Consider the following 15,169-nt stretch of genomic DNA (forward strand, 5'->3'; position numbering starts at 1 on the left):
ACCATTACCAAATACATTCTTAATACGAGCATTGATGGAGCATGCAAGTATCTCTAGGGAATAAACCTCTAGGCTGGTGAGCGGGTGCTTGGAAGATGCTGATCTGCTGAGTGACTCTTCTCTGCTGATGGTGTATCTAAGTCCTTTTCCTTAGGTACTGCTCGTGAAATGGAGTGTGACCAGTGGAACAGAATGCTTGACTAGCCTCAGGCAGAAATAGGAGATGGGAAGATGGAATGGACAGTGCCTAGTGGATAGGTCCAGCACAGTGTCTATTCTGAGGTATTTACGTAAGGAGTGAAGAATTGTCTTGTGGACACTACCAATTTCCTCAGGGCTACTGGTTTTGATTCCAGCCTGCTGTTCAGTCTTTGATCCAGCGTGTACTGAACACCTGCTAGGTAGCTAGCACTGTGATGGGTTTAAGAATGAATGCAATATGGTCCCTCCCCTCAAGTGTTTCAGTCTATGGGAAGAGACAAAGAGATGTCAAGTGTGTCATTACTTATCTGTCCTAATGTATATTTATATGGACAAGGAGTGCAGATAGAAGAGAACGATTGGTGATGTCTTCCCAGAGGGAATAAAGTTTGAAATGAGTCTTGAGGTAGAAGTAGCAGCTGACCAAATCCATAGTATTGGGTTGGCCAAAAAGTTTGCTTGGGTTTTTCCATAACATCTATTTTTTAAAAATAAATTTTAAAATGTATTTATTTATTACCTGTTTGGGCTTCCCTGTTGGCTCAGACTGTACAGAATCCAGCTACAAATGCAGGAGACCTGGTTTTGATCCCTGGTTGGGAAAATCCCCTGGGGAAGGAAATGGCAACCCACTCCAGTATTCTTGCCTGGGAAATCCCATGGACAGAGGAGCCTGGTGGGCTACAGTCCGTGGGGTTGCACAAGAGTCGGACACAACTGAGCAACTAAGCACACATTATTTACTTGGCTGCATCAGGTGTTAGTTGTGGTGCACGGGTTTATCTCCAGTTGCACCAAGCAGGCTTCTGAGCGTGCGAGCTCAGTAGTTACAGCACGTGGGCTTAGTTGTCCCGTAGAGTAGAATGTGGAATCTTAATTCCCTGCTGCTGCTGCTAAATCGCTTTAGTCGTGTCCAACTCTGTGTGACCCCATAGATGGCAGCTCACCAGGCTCCCCCGTCCCTGGGATTCCCCCGGCAAGAACATTGGAGTGGGCTGCCATTTCCTTCTCCACCTAATTCCCTGATGAGGGATCAAACCTGTGTTCCCCTGCATTGGAAGGCAGACTCTCAACCACTGGACCACCAGGGAAGTCCCTCCGTAACAGCATATGGATAAAACCTGAACAAAATTTTTGGTCAAAGCAGTATAGTATTTCTGGGCATTTCAAACAAAGGGAAGTAAAGACAGGAAATGATTTCAGAGCATGCCACAGCTTGGGGAGTATTGAGTTGATCTGTTTGCCTGTGATGGGCTGGCAGGCAAACCCTAGGAGGGACTTTAGCACCTTCTGCTGTGAATGCTATTGGGATTTTATTTTGTTGACAGTGGGTTGTCTCTAGGCATTGGAGGCTTCCCAGGGACTAAACATGTGCATGCCAGTAAAACAGACACACTGAAGCAAATTGGCTGTTCTCATGAACAGAATACATTTTCAACTACTTATATACGTGTTTACACAAATCCATTGATTAAAAAATACATAGTGCTACGCTTACTAAAAAACACTGTATGAATAGTAATAGTAACTTGATGCACTAGAGAAAATGGTAAAGTAGTGATGGTCCAGATGCCTGCTTTAGTATGACACTAAAGTGACACTTTTAGTATCTAGACGTTCATTAGACCTGTGAATGGCTTGTGGTTGGGTAGTTGCTAAGTCCTGTCTGACCCTTGTGACCCCATGGACTGTAGTCCACCAGGCCCCTCTGCCCGTGCAATTTCCCAGGCAAGCATACTGGATTGAGTTGACATTTTCTTCTCCAGGAGATCGTCCTGACCCGAGGATCAAACCTCGGTCTCCTGCATTGCAGGTGAATTCTTAACCTCTGAACGACCAGGGAAGCCCATTGTAAGTGGTTTACAGATCCCAAATTCTGCATTTTAAATCCAAAAACACCCGAAGATTTTTGTCGCAGAGTTACCCTGCAAGCCATTCATCTGTTCTGCCATCCTTCAGTATAGCAACCCATCTGATTTGCCATCTGTTTTATTTCTTTGAAGAACTCTGGGAGGAAGTATGATAGAACAGCAAGGACGTGGTTTTGGGGAATCAGAAAATCTGTCATTAAATTCCATTCATACTGTTCTCTGGCAGTTGTGTAATCTAAGGCGGGTGATTTAATTTCACAAAGCTTAAGTTTCTTCATCTCAAAAATGAAACAATAAAATGAAACAGAATCTGTTCTGTGGTTACCGAAGGGGAAAAGTGGGGTGGAGGGATAAATTAGGAGGTTGAGATTAACATATACACACCTATAAAATACATATACATACCTGTAAAACATATACATACCTATATATAACATATACATACCTATATAATAGGTAGCCATCAAGGACTTACTGAATAACACACAGAACTCTACTCAGAGTAGTTTTCTGTAATAATCTATGTGGGAAATAGAATCTGAAAAAGAATATATATACATATATATGAATATATAATTTCTATATATTTACATATATAATTATATCTTTACATATTATACATTACTATAACTATATTCTTACATATAATTCTTATGTATACTCATATATTATTACAGTATATAGTCTTATATATTCCTATATAATTCTTACTTATTCTTATATATTATAACAATTCTCTGTAATAATCTGTGTGGGAAGTAGAATCTGAAAAAGAGCATATATATTTATATATTCTTTTTACATATACATATTACATATTCTTATAACTAAATCAGGCTTCCGTGGTAGTTCAGAGATGGTAAAGAGTCTGCCTGCAATGCAGGAGACCCGGGTTTGATTCCTCGGAGACCCAGGGAAGATCCCCTGGAGAAAAGAATGGCTACCCATCCAGTATCCTTGCATGGAAAATTTCATGGACTGAAGAACCTGGTGGGCTGTAGTCCATGGGTTGCAGAGTCGGACATTTCAGAGTGACTTTCACTCTCTCACTATAGCTAAATCATTTTGCTGTACACCTGAAACTAACACGACATTGTGGATCAATGATACTCCAATATAAAATAAACTTTTTAAGTTGAAAAAATCAATGAAATCTCTACAGTGTGGATGTGATGTTTAAATGAATTAATGTACATCTGTAAGTTTATTTTCCCCTCTGCATCCACCGAGACACACAGAGTGACAGGAGACAAATTAAGCAGTGCAGCAAATTGAAGGAAGGTGGCTTATTTCAGTGATTCCTGTGTAAGACGGTGATATCTTACACGAGAGGTGTGCCTTCTATTCGGGAATTGTTTTAGGTTCTTGTACGTTTGTGGTTGGTTTTTTTATTTCTCTGTGAAGAAGGAAAGATGACTAAAAGGTTTTCTTTGACTTAGGTAAGAGGCAGTAAATTAAAAGACTGCATAAGGTTCTAGCCACCTGTAGGAGCAATGATCTTCTCTACAGAGCTATGTGTGTGGATTGCTCTGCAAATCTGTGTCTAACGCTTATGGTTTGTGGTTGTTCTTCCCAGTTGACCTGTTAGGCTTGTTAAATTGGCGCTCAAGCCCTCAGAATATTAAACACAACTTGAAGAAGTTAATGGAAGTGGATGGAGGAGAGATTGTGAAGGTATGTTTATTTATTCACAGATAAGACTACAGCCACTGCATCCTTCGTTCAATATCTTAAATGAACCCAATGAGTGTAAACGTAACCCCTAGTCTACATTGGGAAGCAAGTGTGCCAGTTTTTAAGAAAATGCTATTTTTTAAGCTCTTCTTTTGAAATCTAATTCTCCTCGTATTTCTGCACCCTGGAGCTAAACTGAAAGCACCAGATAACCTGTCTGTTTTTCTTATCTTCAGTTTTTGCAAGATACACTAGATGCACTTTTTAACATCATGATGGAAATGTCAGATGATGAAACATATGACTTCCTCGTGTTTGATGCACTGGTAAGCAATTATGCATGATAACCTAGTGTTCATTCTCACAACTTTGTGGTTTTTGATAGTTCACTATTATAAATAATGGTGACAATATCCTCCTGCATAAATAATTGTATCCATCTCTCTGATGAATTCTTGAGGCAGCATTCCCAGAAGTCATGTTAGATACAATTGACTTCTTAAAATTTTTATTTATTTATTTTTGGCTGTGATGGGTCTTAGTTGTAGTGCTTGAACTTCTCTCTAGCTGCAGTGCTCAGGCCTAGTTGCCCCGTAGCATGTGGGATCTTAGTTCCCCAGCCCAGGATTGAACCTATGTCCCCTGCATTGGAAGATGGATTCTTAACCACTGGGCCACCAGGGTGGTACCTAGATATGATTGACTTAGAGTCAAGACCTTTTTTCTTCAATTCCTGTTAAATCTTCCTTTTTGATATGCTTTTTCTTTTTCATTTGGGAAAATGAGATATTTTACTACATTTGACATAAAAGAATCCCTTTAACTTGATGTAAAATTATCTGGCCCTGAACCAGAACATGGGGCTTCCCAGGTGGCTCAGTGGTAAAGTAACCGCATGCAGTGCAGAAGATGTCGGAGACCCAGGTTTCATCCCTGGATGGCGAAGATCCCCTGGAGAAAGAAGTGGCAACCCACTCCAGTATTCTTGCTTGGGAAATATGGACAGAGGAGCCTGGTGGGCTGCAGGCCATAGGGTTGGAAAGAGTCAAAAATGGCAGAATGACTAAGCACGCACGCATGTTTCATAAGTAGGTGCAAAGTGGTTATTTGTTGGTTGTGTGTCTGGTAGTGATAAGACGTCACCTGATAAGAGTTAACATCTGAGCAGAGAATTGAGACCCAGAAGTCTGGTGAAGTTCAGTTTTTAGGGGCACCCACACTGCGCTGAGGAGAGACGTTGTTCAGTATTTCATTAGCTGTATCCTTGCGATAGTATCTGTTATTCTCTCAGGAAACCTGTCCTCACACCCTGCCCCCTCCGATTCTGGTTTCTTCCCTGACCTGTTACCTGCGCCCTGCCCGCTCTCTGTGGCAGTCAGCTCTCAGAGGCCAGGGGGTGCTGGATTGTATGGTCTTCCTCCCAGCATTTACCACAGTGCCTGACACTTCATGGGCTCTCTGTTCATGTTAAATAAAAAGAAACCTGAGTCTTCTCTTCAGCTCTGGAGTAGTAATGTTGGGGACGCTGCCAAAATAATCAAGAAGGAAAGAACGCCCCATACGTTGAGGCCCAGCTTGCTGACTGAATGCCGGGGTTTGTGCTGTACTGCTACTTGTACTTTTCACCTTTGGCAGGTGTTTATTATTTCACTGATAGGAGACATCAAGTTCCAGCATTTCAACCCTGTTCTCGAGACCTACATTTACAAGCACTTCAGCGCCACTCTGGCCTACGTGTGAGTACCAGGCCCAGGAAGGGTCTGTGGTTGGGTTGTCGGCTTGTGCTCCAGGGGGTGGGTTGTTGAGAAACCAAAAGGCCATGAGCTGAGGACCTGCACCTCTAAAGTACAGAACCTTGTGCTAAACTTCCTGGTGGAAAGTAGGAACCAACAATTCCAGCCATGGAAAAAGGATTATATTCAGGCCCTCATCTCTGGGAAGTTATGGAAGAGATAAGGCTATACTGCCTTAAGAATCCAGAGCATCTATAGGTGCGAGTTGAAGTTGTTAGGAGCATGATCCAGGACAGAGGACCCTACCCAAGATCTTAGGAGGTGGGTGTCAGTGGGATCAGCCAGAGGTGCCAGTGGGATCAACCATAAGGTGAAGGAGGACCACATGCTAGAGAACTGTAGGTCATGCCCTCAACTCTACACAACGAATGCTTTGTAGAAGTCATTACTTAGAGCAGGAGTCCCCAACCCCCAGGTCATGGGCTGGTACCGGTCAGTGACCTGATAGGAACCAGGTCCCACAGCAGGCAGTGAGTGGCTGGTGATCACATGAAGGAAGCTTCATCTGTATTTACAGCCACTTCCCATCCCTCACATCATCATTGCTTGAGCTCTGCCTCCTATCAGATCAGTGGTGCCATTAGATTCTCATGGGAGTGAACCCTCCTATTAACTGCATGCAAGGGATCTAGATTACGAACTCCTTATGAGAATCATCCTGAAAACTATTTTCTGTTCCCCTGGTCTGTTGAAAAATTGTCTTCCACAAAACTGGTCCCTGGTGCCAGAAAACTGGCTTAGAGGATAGAAGATTGAGTTTTCTTTCTTTTACATAAGAGGGAATGGTCCCCACCTTCCCCAGAGTGAAGCCTTCTTTCTGTCTTTGTATTATGAGACCTGACTGGTGTTTACTCTGAGCTTTGCCTTGCAGTGCCCAGCTCACCACAGGGTGGCCTGTCCCCCAGCCCCTTGCATTCTGGTTTTTGTGCAGAGCAACACAATAGTGACAGGAATGTAGGTGAGATGGCAGGGATGTTTCTCACATGACGTATGCCTGATTGTGCCAATTGTTGCCAGCTGATCTGTCAGGCTACCTGCTGACCTGCTCTGTCATTCAGACCTTTGATTCCATGTTTTTTTTTTCCTGAACTAAACAAGAAAGCTCTCGGTTTTGTCTGCATAATGGTTCAAAAATGTAATAAAACATAAGTGACATTAAAGCCGTGTCAATGTAGCATAATCAGCAATTAACGCAATGGATATAATGCCCTCTAGGTTCAGGGAAGCAGCAGATAAACCAATGAGGCAGCTCTTTACACCCAGTAGCCTGAATTTCCAAGGCAAGAGCCACAAGAGACAAAATCCTTCATATGATCTTATTTGTGAGATCTAAAAAAAAAGTTGTTGTTGTTCAGTCGCTCAGTTGTGTCTGACTTTTTGCGACCTCATGGACTGTAGCGCGCCAGGGCCCCATGTCCTTTGCTATCTCTCGGAGTTTGCTCAAACTTGTGTCCATTGAGTCAGTGATGCCAACCAACCATCTGATCTTCTGTCATCCCCTTCTCCTGCCTTCAGTCTTTCCCAGCATCAGGGTCTTTTCCAGTGAGTCAGCTCTTTGCATCAGATGGCCAGAGTATTGGAGCTTCAGCATCAGTCCTTTCAGTGAATATTGAGGGTTGATTTCCTTTAGGATTGACTTGTTTGAACTCAGGGAACTCTCAAGAGTCTTCTCTAGCACCACAATTCAAAAGCATTAATTTTTTGGCATTCAGTCTTCTTTGTGGTCCAACTCTGGAAAAACCAAAGCTTTCACTCTTTGGACCCTTGGCAAAGTGATTTACAAATAGTACAAATGAACTTATTTTTACAAAGTAGAAGTAGAGTCACAGGTGGAGAAAACCAACTTATGGTTACCAGGGGATAGAGAAGGGGAGGGATAAGTTGGAAGATTGACATATACACAACTACATATACACTACTGTATATAAAATAGATAACTATTAATAATAAGACCCACTCTATAGTACAGGAAACTCTACTCAGTATTCTGAAATGGCCTATATGGGAAAAACATTAAAAACAGAGTGGGTATATGTATATGTGTAACTGATGCACTCTGTTGTACACCTTAATCTAACACAGCATTTTAAGTCAACTCTACTCAAAAAAAGAAAAAGATGAAATCCTATCATTGGATCTTTATTACACAGAGCCAAGTGCAGGACTCCAAGTGGTGTGCTTCGTTAATCTGAGTTGATTTGCAATAACTGATCAATTCTACATGATTCCTATGAATTTTTCTTAATACTGGGAAAACTCAAAAAGATTCCCAGAAGAAAAGTTCAGAATTTCAGTGCCCTCAAAAATGTGAGATGGCCCAAGATTAAAACAATGCCTAGTCCAGAGACTCTAGAAAAACATAAAGAGCAATCCCAGAGCAGTTTTATCTGTTCAGATGCTCAGAACTCTGGGCTGCTCTTCTTCCCATACAATAAAATTTTTGTCTGGCTCCAATTTAGAGATTCTAAAAAGTTGGGGCAGATTGGAGGGAATTAGATTTCTTTTAAGGTGGCTACTTAGGTAGACAAATCCATCCTTACAGGAACATTTGAAAAAGTTGGCATAACATGTTGTTTTAGTCAAAAAGTTATTTCCTACTCTTTGCAATCCCATGGACTCTAGGCCACCAGGTTCCTCTGTCCATGGGATTTCCAGACAAGAGTACTGGTGTAGGTTGCCGTTTCCTCCTCCAGGGGATATTCATGACCCAAGGATCGAACCCATGTGTCCTACATTGGCAGGTGGATTCTTTACCATTGTGCCACCTGGGAAACCCCTGTATAACATACTAGAGATTAAAATACCCTCACAATTCGCACCTATCGAACCCACGTGTCCTACATTGGCAGGCGGATTCTTTACCATTGTGCCACCTGGGAAACCCCTGTATAACATACTAGAGATTAAAATACCCTCACAATTCGCACCTCTTCAGCTCTTTTTCTTGATCCTTTTAAAAATAATCCTGCAAAGGAAAAGAAACTATCCCTTGTTTCTAAGCAGAAGGGAAGCTCTAAGCCTAGACTGCAGTGAAGAAGAAATTTCTAGAAGAAATAATTACTATAGTTATGACATCTACTTGCCCAGGAAGCCAAGTTCCCTTTTGTGTAGTGTACCTTAGGCCCCAGAATACCACTTTGCCCTATTGACGCTTTTCTCTTTCTCATCCTTTTCAGGAAGCTCTCCAAGGTACTGAACTTCTACGTGGCAAATGCAGATGATTCCAGCAAGACAGAATTGCTTTTTGCTGCTTTGAAAGCCTTAAAGTACTTGTTTAGGTTCATCATCCAATCTAGAGTACTCTACTTGAGGTAATGGTGATGGTAATACGATTTTGATGCTCTCCACCCTCTCTGACAGTAGTTTTTCTTATTCCTTGTGTACATGTTCAGCTCTGTGAGCTTTTGGGTCATGGAACTGTCAAATTTCAGAACTTTAGAGCTGAGGATGAGAGTGGACTTGTCTAGTTGCTCAGTCCTGTCTGACTCTTGGCAACCCTATGGACTGCAACCCACCAGGCTCCTATGTCCATGGGATTTCCCAGGCAGGAACAGTGGAGTGCCTTGCCTTTCCATCTCCAGGGGATCTTTTCGACCCAGGAATCGAACCCATGTCTCCTGCACTGCTGGCATTTTCTTTACCACTGAGCCACCAGGGAAACCTAAGGGTGGACTGTGCAGCCTTTAAAGAAGGTTCATGCCGAGTCCTTTTGGGTCAGCAGAATTTCTAACGCAGTAGTGGCAGTTGGACTGAGGGATGCAGGTGGCTACAATGTGTAACCCTAAATAAGAGCCTTTGTTGGTGACAGATGTGTAGGAAGTCAGGTTCCTGTGGCAAGACTGTATTTAAAATAGCAAGGAGCTTCATGATGATATTGGATGTGCAAATCTAGGATCATGAACTATTGCTGGAAGTAGATGGAAATAGTAGCAATTGTTAGGGGGGTTTGTTTCTGAGGTTTGTGTTTCTTTGCTGACTTCAAGCTGAGGTACCTGGTGAAACTAAGCCCTAAAGATATGATTAATTCCCAATTTGAATTCCTAGGATAACTGCTCCATCAAAAACAATAGAAATCAAAACTGAAAAAATAACTTTTCTGGGAATGTCCACAACCTCATTGCCATCGCTACTGGATTTCCAAAGTATATTTCTAAGGCAGATTTGTACTTTGGAAACTATAGGTAACATACTAAAATGTTAATAGGCATAAAGCTGCAAGTAAGAGGGTTTCACGACTGTGATTTGAGCATGTGTAGTTTTTTAAACCTCTTTTTAAAAAATCATAAAATTAAAGGCAAACACAGAAAAAAACTTGTAACTTATAGTAAAGATCAAAGGTCAATAGATTTACTAATTAAAGGCTTTTAAAAATCAACTACAGAATGATAAATGTCCTTATACAATACAAACCAAAAATATAATTTACTAAAGAAAACAAGTGGTCAGTTAAATTTTTAAAATAATTTATACTATTAAAATGTAATATACACCATCTTTACCTCTACATGTGATAAAGGTGAAAAATCTTTTTCATCCTTTGGTAAGAGTGGACAAATTTAGCCATGTGTTTTAATACTGATAGGAATATAAACTCTTTAAGGATGGAAATTGGGCACTGTGAATAAAAATCAAACATATACACGCAAAGCAGAGGAAGATGTTTGTCCAGTGATAAACCATCTAAAAATTTATGAAAAGAAATCCATCAAGTATGAACAAAGATGAATGTTACAGTATGTATATTGCACCCTTTCAAATGTAGGGTATTTTAAATGAGGCAAGATAACCCTGATAGGTTCAAAACTAAGGTAGAAAACATAATATCACAATTTCAAAAATAATTTAGAACTGGATGCATAATATGTGAAAATTTTAATAGTAAAACTGTAGGTAAGAGGACTTTAAGTAGGTTTATTTTTTATCTCCATTTTCAAAGTTTCTACAGTGAATTTGTACATTTTTATGGTTTATAAACATGTTTAATGACTTAAAAGTTGAGCTGGACAAATGACAACTCTTTCTTCCCTAGCAGAAGCTAGTGGTGTTCCCCTAGCACAGGGTGTATACTCACCCTCTGTTAGTCTTTTCAGATGGTCTTTTATTGTTTGGTATTTGTATTTCATAATTAATGCTGAATTTCCACGTATTTGGTTAGGATGTCCTACTGAGGAAACTTTCCCTTACCTAAAAGTTTGTATAGCAAACCAAACCCTGATGTTCAGCAATAAGTATCCTCATAAAAACATAAAAAGAAAACCTTAATTGATGAAATTAAAAAAAATAATTTCCATTAATGATTCACTGACTCTTTTACCCTTCATAATGTTTCATTGCATCCAGCCCATTGTGTCCTTTTGCTCTTAACTTTGCCAACAAAGGTCTGTCTAGTCAGAGCTATGATTTTTCCAGTAGTCACTGATAGCTGGACCATAAAAAAGGCTGAGTGCTAAAGAATTGATACTTTCAAACTGGTGTTGGAGAAGACTCTTGAGAGTCCCTTGGACTGCAAGGAGGTCAAACCAGTCAATCCTAAAGGAAGTCAGTCCTGAATATTCATTGGAAGGACTGAAGCTAAAGCTCCAATACTTTGGCCACCTGATGTGAAAAGCCAACTCACCAGAAAAGGCCCTGATGCTGGGAAAGATTGAAGGCAGGAGAAGGGGACGACAGAGGACGAGATGGTTGGATGGCATCGCCGACTCAGTGGACGTGAGTTTGAGCAAGCTCTGGGAGATGAAGGACAGGGAAACCTGGCCTGCTGCAGTCCAGGGGGGTCACAAAGAGTTGGACCCGACTGAGTGACTGAACAACAGCACTGTGTTCATCATTTTCAAGGTCAGATCGCATGACAACAGTGGAAAAGCCAAGTTAATTAACCCATGAAACTAAGAGAGTGACTGTGTTGAACTTAGGCCCAGATGGCCTGACCCTGTGATGTTTTCTCATTCTAAAGAAGAGCTTAAGCTGGGACAGAGAGTCTGGCAACCTGTATTCTCCAATCGCTTGGATTTTTTTTTTTTAATTGAAGGATAATTGCTTTACAGAATTTTGTTGTTTTCAATTGCTTGGATTTTACAGACGCAATAGGACACTGAGAAGATTAGTTTTAATCCTGCAATCTCATGTTAGTCCCTTTTTAATTAATAGTTTTTTTTTTTTTGTCTCCATTGAATTTGTTACAATATGCTTCTGTTTTGTTTTGGTTTTGGCCTCAGGGCATGTGGGAATCTTAGCTCCCGGACCAGGGATTGAACTCACACCCCCAGTGTGGGGTGAAGTCTTAACCATTGGACTCCCACTGACGTCCATAGTTCCTTTTTTCAAGTCACAAACGTAGGATGCTCTGGGTATTGGGGGTCTAGCACAGATGAGACGAGGTCCCTGCTCCAGTGATGCTTGTGGGTTACATCAAGGTCAGGGGGGCAGATAATAAAGAAGCCCACAAGATCATCTCAGGTAGATAAAAGCTAGGAGGGAAGGCATTGATGTGACAATGACCTGGGAAGGCTCCTTGAGCTGAGCTGGTGGGAGAGACTTATCCGGTGGCTAGCATTTGAGTTGAGACTGAAAGACAAGGAGCTGGCCTCTGAAAGCCTCAGGTAAGAGAAGTGTGGGGAGCAGAAACAGCTATAGCAAGTGTCCCGTGGGGTCACTGAGTGACCTGTGGGAGGAATCAGGAGAAGCCACTGTTGCTGGAGCACAGAGATCCAGAATGGGAGGACGGAGCCTTGCAGGCAGAGATGCATGATGGAGACCACCTAGGTCATCGTAAGGAGTTCAGATTTCATTCCAGGTGTCATGGGAAACCACTGAAGGGTTTCATTTAGAGAGGTAGTGATATCTGGCTTATATTTTACTGAGCTGGTGAAAAAGTTCATTTAGGTTTTTCTGTAGGATGCTGTGGGAAAAACTTGAACCGACTTTTTGGCCAACCCAATAACAAGATCATCTCATCTCTTAGGTGGAAAATGGATTGCCAGGGGTTAAGAGTGAAACCTGGGTGACCACTTAATAGGCTGTATTTTGTTGTGTTTTAAGTTTTAGCCTTTTTTTTTAATTGGAGGGTAATTGTTTTCCAATGTTGTGTGTGTTTCTGCAATGTTAGTTTCAACAATGTGAATCAGCTGTAGTGTATGCATATATCCCCTCCCTCCAGTAGGCTGTTATAGTTCAAATGTGAGATCCGGTGAGTCTGTCTCCTGTGAGATGCAGAGAGTGGACCAATTTAGAGATAAGAGATCATAGGACTTGCTGTTAGAATGGGCGGGAGAGTGAGAGAGAAGAATTGTAGATAGCTTCTAGGTTTGGTGTGCTACTTGCCAAGATGTGGACTATTCAAACATGAGCAGGAAAATCAAGTGAGCTCTGTTTTGCACATGTTCATTTTGAGATACTTCATGGAATAAATTGCAAATAAAGTTCTTTTCCAGTTCTGCAGAATGGATGAATTGAGAATTCGCAGGAACCCTCTGAATAATTTTCAGAGAAGTTCACATTCCATAGGTACCATATAGGTTATAGGTGAATGGAGGAGACTAATATGTATATGCATATATATTTGAGTCTGTGTATAAAATTCCAAGTTCGAACCATCCCTACTCTTGACCAGTTGGTGGTAAGATGCCCACCCAGCATAAATGCACTTGGACAACAGTTTCAGTACTCTTGTGTTTCTTGAGACATGAGCCTTCTGATTTCTACTTAGGAGAAAACCCAACTTTTCAGTTGATAGACAAGCAGGGTATCTTACTTAAACAAGCATGAAGCAGGGACTCCCTGAGCTTCTGATGCAGGTGTATTTGATCCCTGATTGGGGAACTAAGATCTCACATGCCTCACAGCATGGCGAAAAGTTTTTTTGTTTTTTTTTTTTTAATTTAAAAAGCAAGAAACAAAGCACAGTATCAGTGAAGGCCAAGGTGGCCTGTGTCCTGTGAGGGCCCTGTTGGGGAGCAGGTTGGCCAGGTCAGTAGATAGAAGAATGCTAACTGGACTCACAGACTAGATTGGTTTCAGATCATTTCTGGGTTGAAGAACTTTACTACCTGTTGTCTGAAACTTCAGCACAAATGATCTTGATGTGATGAGACAGAATGATTCAAGGGGCAGAGTGATTAGATAGAATGATTAGAAGAGGTGAGAGAGAAGGGAGGGTTGGAGGGCAGGAGGTGGCAAGACTGAGCTGTCAGTCTAGGTAGCTGAGAAAGTCCCCTGCTTATTGGACATTGTTCTAATGAGCTGAGGATGCTGGGCTTGTAAGCAGGGCTTATTTGCTACTTGAGGCAAAGCAGCAGCTGGCTTTTCCCCACTCTGTTCCAGGAATGCCCACACGCCACTATGATGGAGGACATCACCAAGACTGGCCTTCAGACAGCTTGAGGGGACCAGGAGGAGAGCCCTGTTGTAGGACTTTACATACAAATCACTACCTTCCTTTTGCCAAGTGGTGATGACTTCCTAACTTCGGGGCCCCTCCCTGAACCACCTTAGTTAGAGCACTTGTGATGGCTCCGTGCAGTGTGAAGAGGTGACAAGTGAGGCATAGGCCTCTAGCATCCTGTAGGCAACAAAGCTATTGAAAAATGTCTTTTAAAGATGGAATATCTGACTGCCTTCTTTTTTTTTTTTTTTCTGTTAAGATTTTATGGCCAAAGTGAAGATGGAGATGAATTTAGTAATTCAATCCGCCAGTTATTTCTTTCTTTCAATTCACTGATGGACAGGCCTATGGAAGAAGCTGTCAAGATCAAGGTCAGCTTGATCTACTTGGGCTGCTCTTACTAGTGTGGGTGAGAATGTTCTGGGGAACGAAAAACTTGCAGTGCATGATAAAAAAATAATAATCTTCATTCATGGAAAACTTGTTAATTTTAGAATGACTTGGAGAAAGTAAAGGAGAAATCCCTTTGTATTCACTTTTTCGTACATTTGTATTTTCAAATGTTCATTTCCCAAAGACAAGCTACCTATTTTTATTGAAGCAGAGTTGATTTACAATGTTGTGTTAGTTTCAGGTATACAGCAAAGTGATTCAGTTATACATATGTATTTTTTTCAGATTCTTTTTCATTACAGGTTATTATAAGATATTGAATATAGTTCCCTATGCTATACAGTAGGTCCTTGTTTATTTTATATATCCTGATGTATATCTGTTCATCCTAATTTATCCCTTCCTACCCTCTCCCCTTTGATTACTGTAAGTTTTTTTCCCTATGTCTGTGAGTCTGTTTTATAAATAAATTCATTTGTGTTATTGCTAGATGCCACATATAAATGATGTCATATGATATCTGTCTTTTTTATGGCTGAGTAATATTCCATTATCGGAGAAGGAAGTGACAAACAATCCATGGGATGGCAAAGAGTCGAACATGACTGAGTGACTAACACTTACTTACAGTATTCCATCACACACACACACACACACACACCCCACACACACACACACACCCCACACACACACCCCACACACACACACATACATAGCACCTCTTTATCATTCCTCTGTTGATGGACACTTAGGCTGTTTCCATCTTTGGCTTTTGTGAATAGTGTTGCTGTGAACATTGGGGTGCCTGTATCTTTTCAGATTTGAGTTTTTGTTTCTTCTAGTAGATGCCCAGGAGT

The 15,169-nt window shown here is 41.3% G+C and overlaps 1 protein-coding gene across 5 annotated transcripts in view; it reads left to right on the forward strand.

Annotated features, from left to right (window-relative positions):
- The window catches only part of DOCK5 (dedicator of cytokinesis 5), a 278,155-nt gene that overhangs the window by 184,458 nt on the left and 78,528 nt on the right, over positions 1 to 15,169 (forward strand). For all 5 annotated transcript variants that reach the window (XR_008199821.1, XM_052645001.1, XM_052645003.1 and 2 more), the window contains 5 exons: positions 3,649 to 3,746; positions 3,983 to 4,072; positions 5,382 to 5,482; positions 8,716 to 8,850; positions 14,179 to 14,290. Coding sequence is in view for 4 of the 5 variants with exons in the window: in XM_052645001.1 (XP_052500961.1) it covers positions 3,649 to 3,746; positions 3,983 to 4,072; positions 5,382 to 5,482; positions 8,716 to 8,850; positions 14,179 to 14,290 (536 nt within the window). In the remaining variant the exon portion in view is untranslated. The remainder of the gene's footprint in view (positions 1 to 3,648; positions 3,747 to 3,982; positions 4,073 to 5,381; positions 5,483 to 8,715; positions 8,851 to 14,178; positions 14,291 to 15,169) is intronic.

Source organism: Budorcas taxicolor, chromosome 8 (genome assembly GCF_023091745.1).
Source record: "Budorcas taxicolor isolate Tak-1 chromosome 8, Takin1.1, whole genome shotgun sequence".
In the NCBI taxonomy this organism is placed as follows: domain Eukaryota; kingdom Metazoa; phylum Chordata; class Mammalia; order Artiodactyla; family Bovidae; genus Budorcas; species Budorcas taxicolor.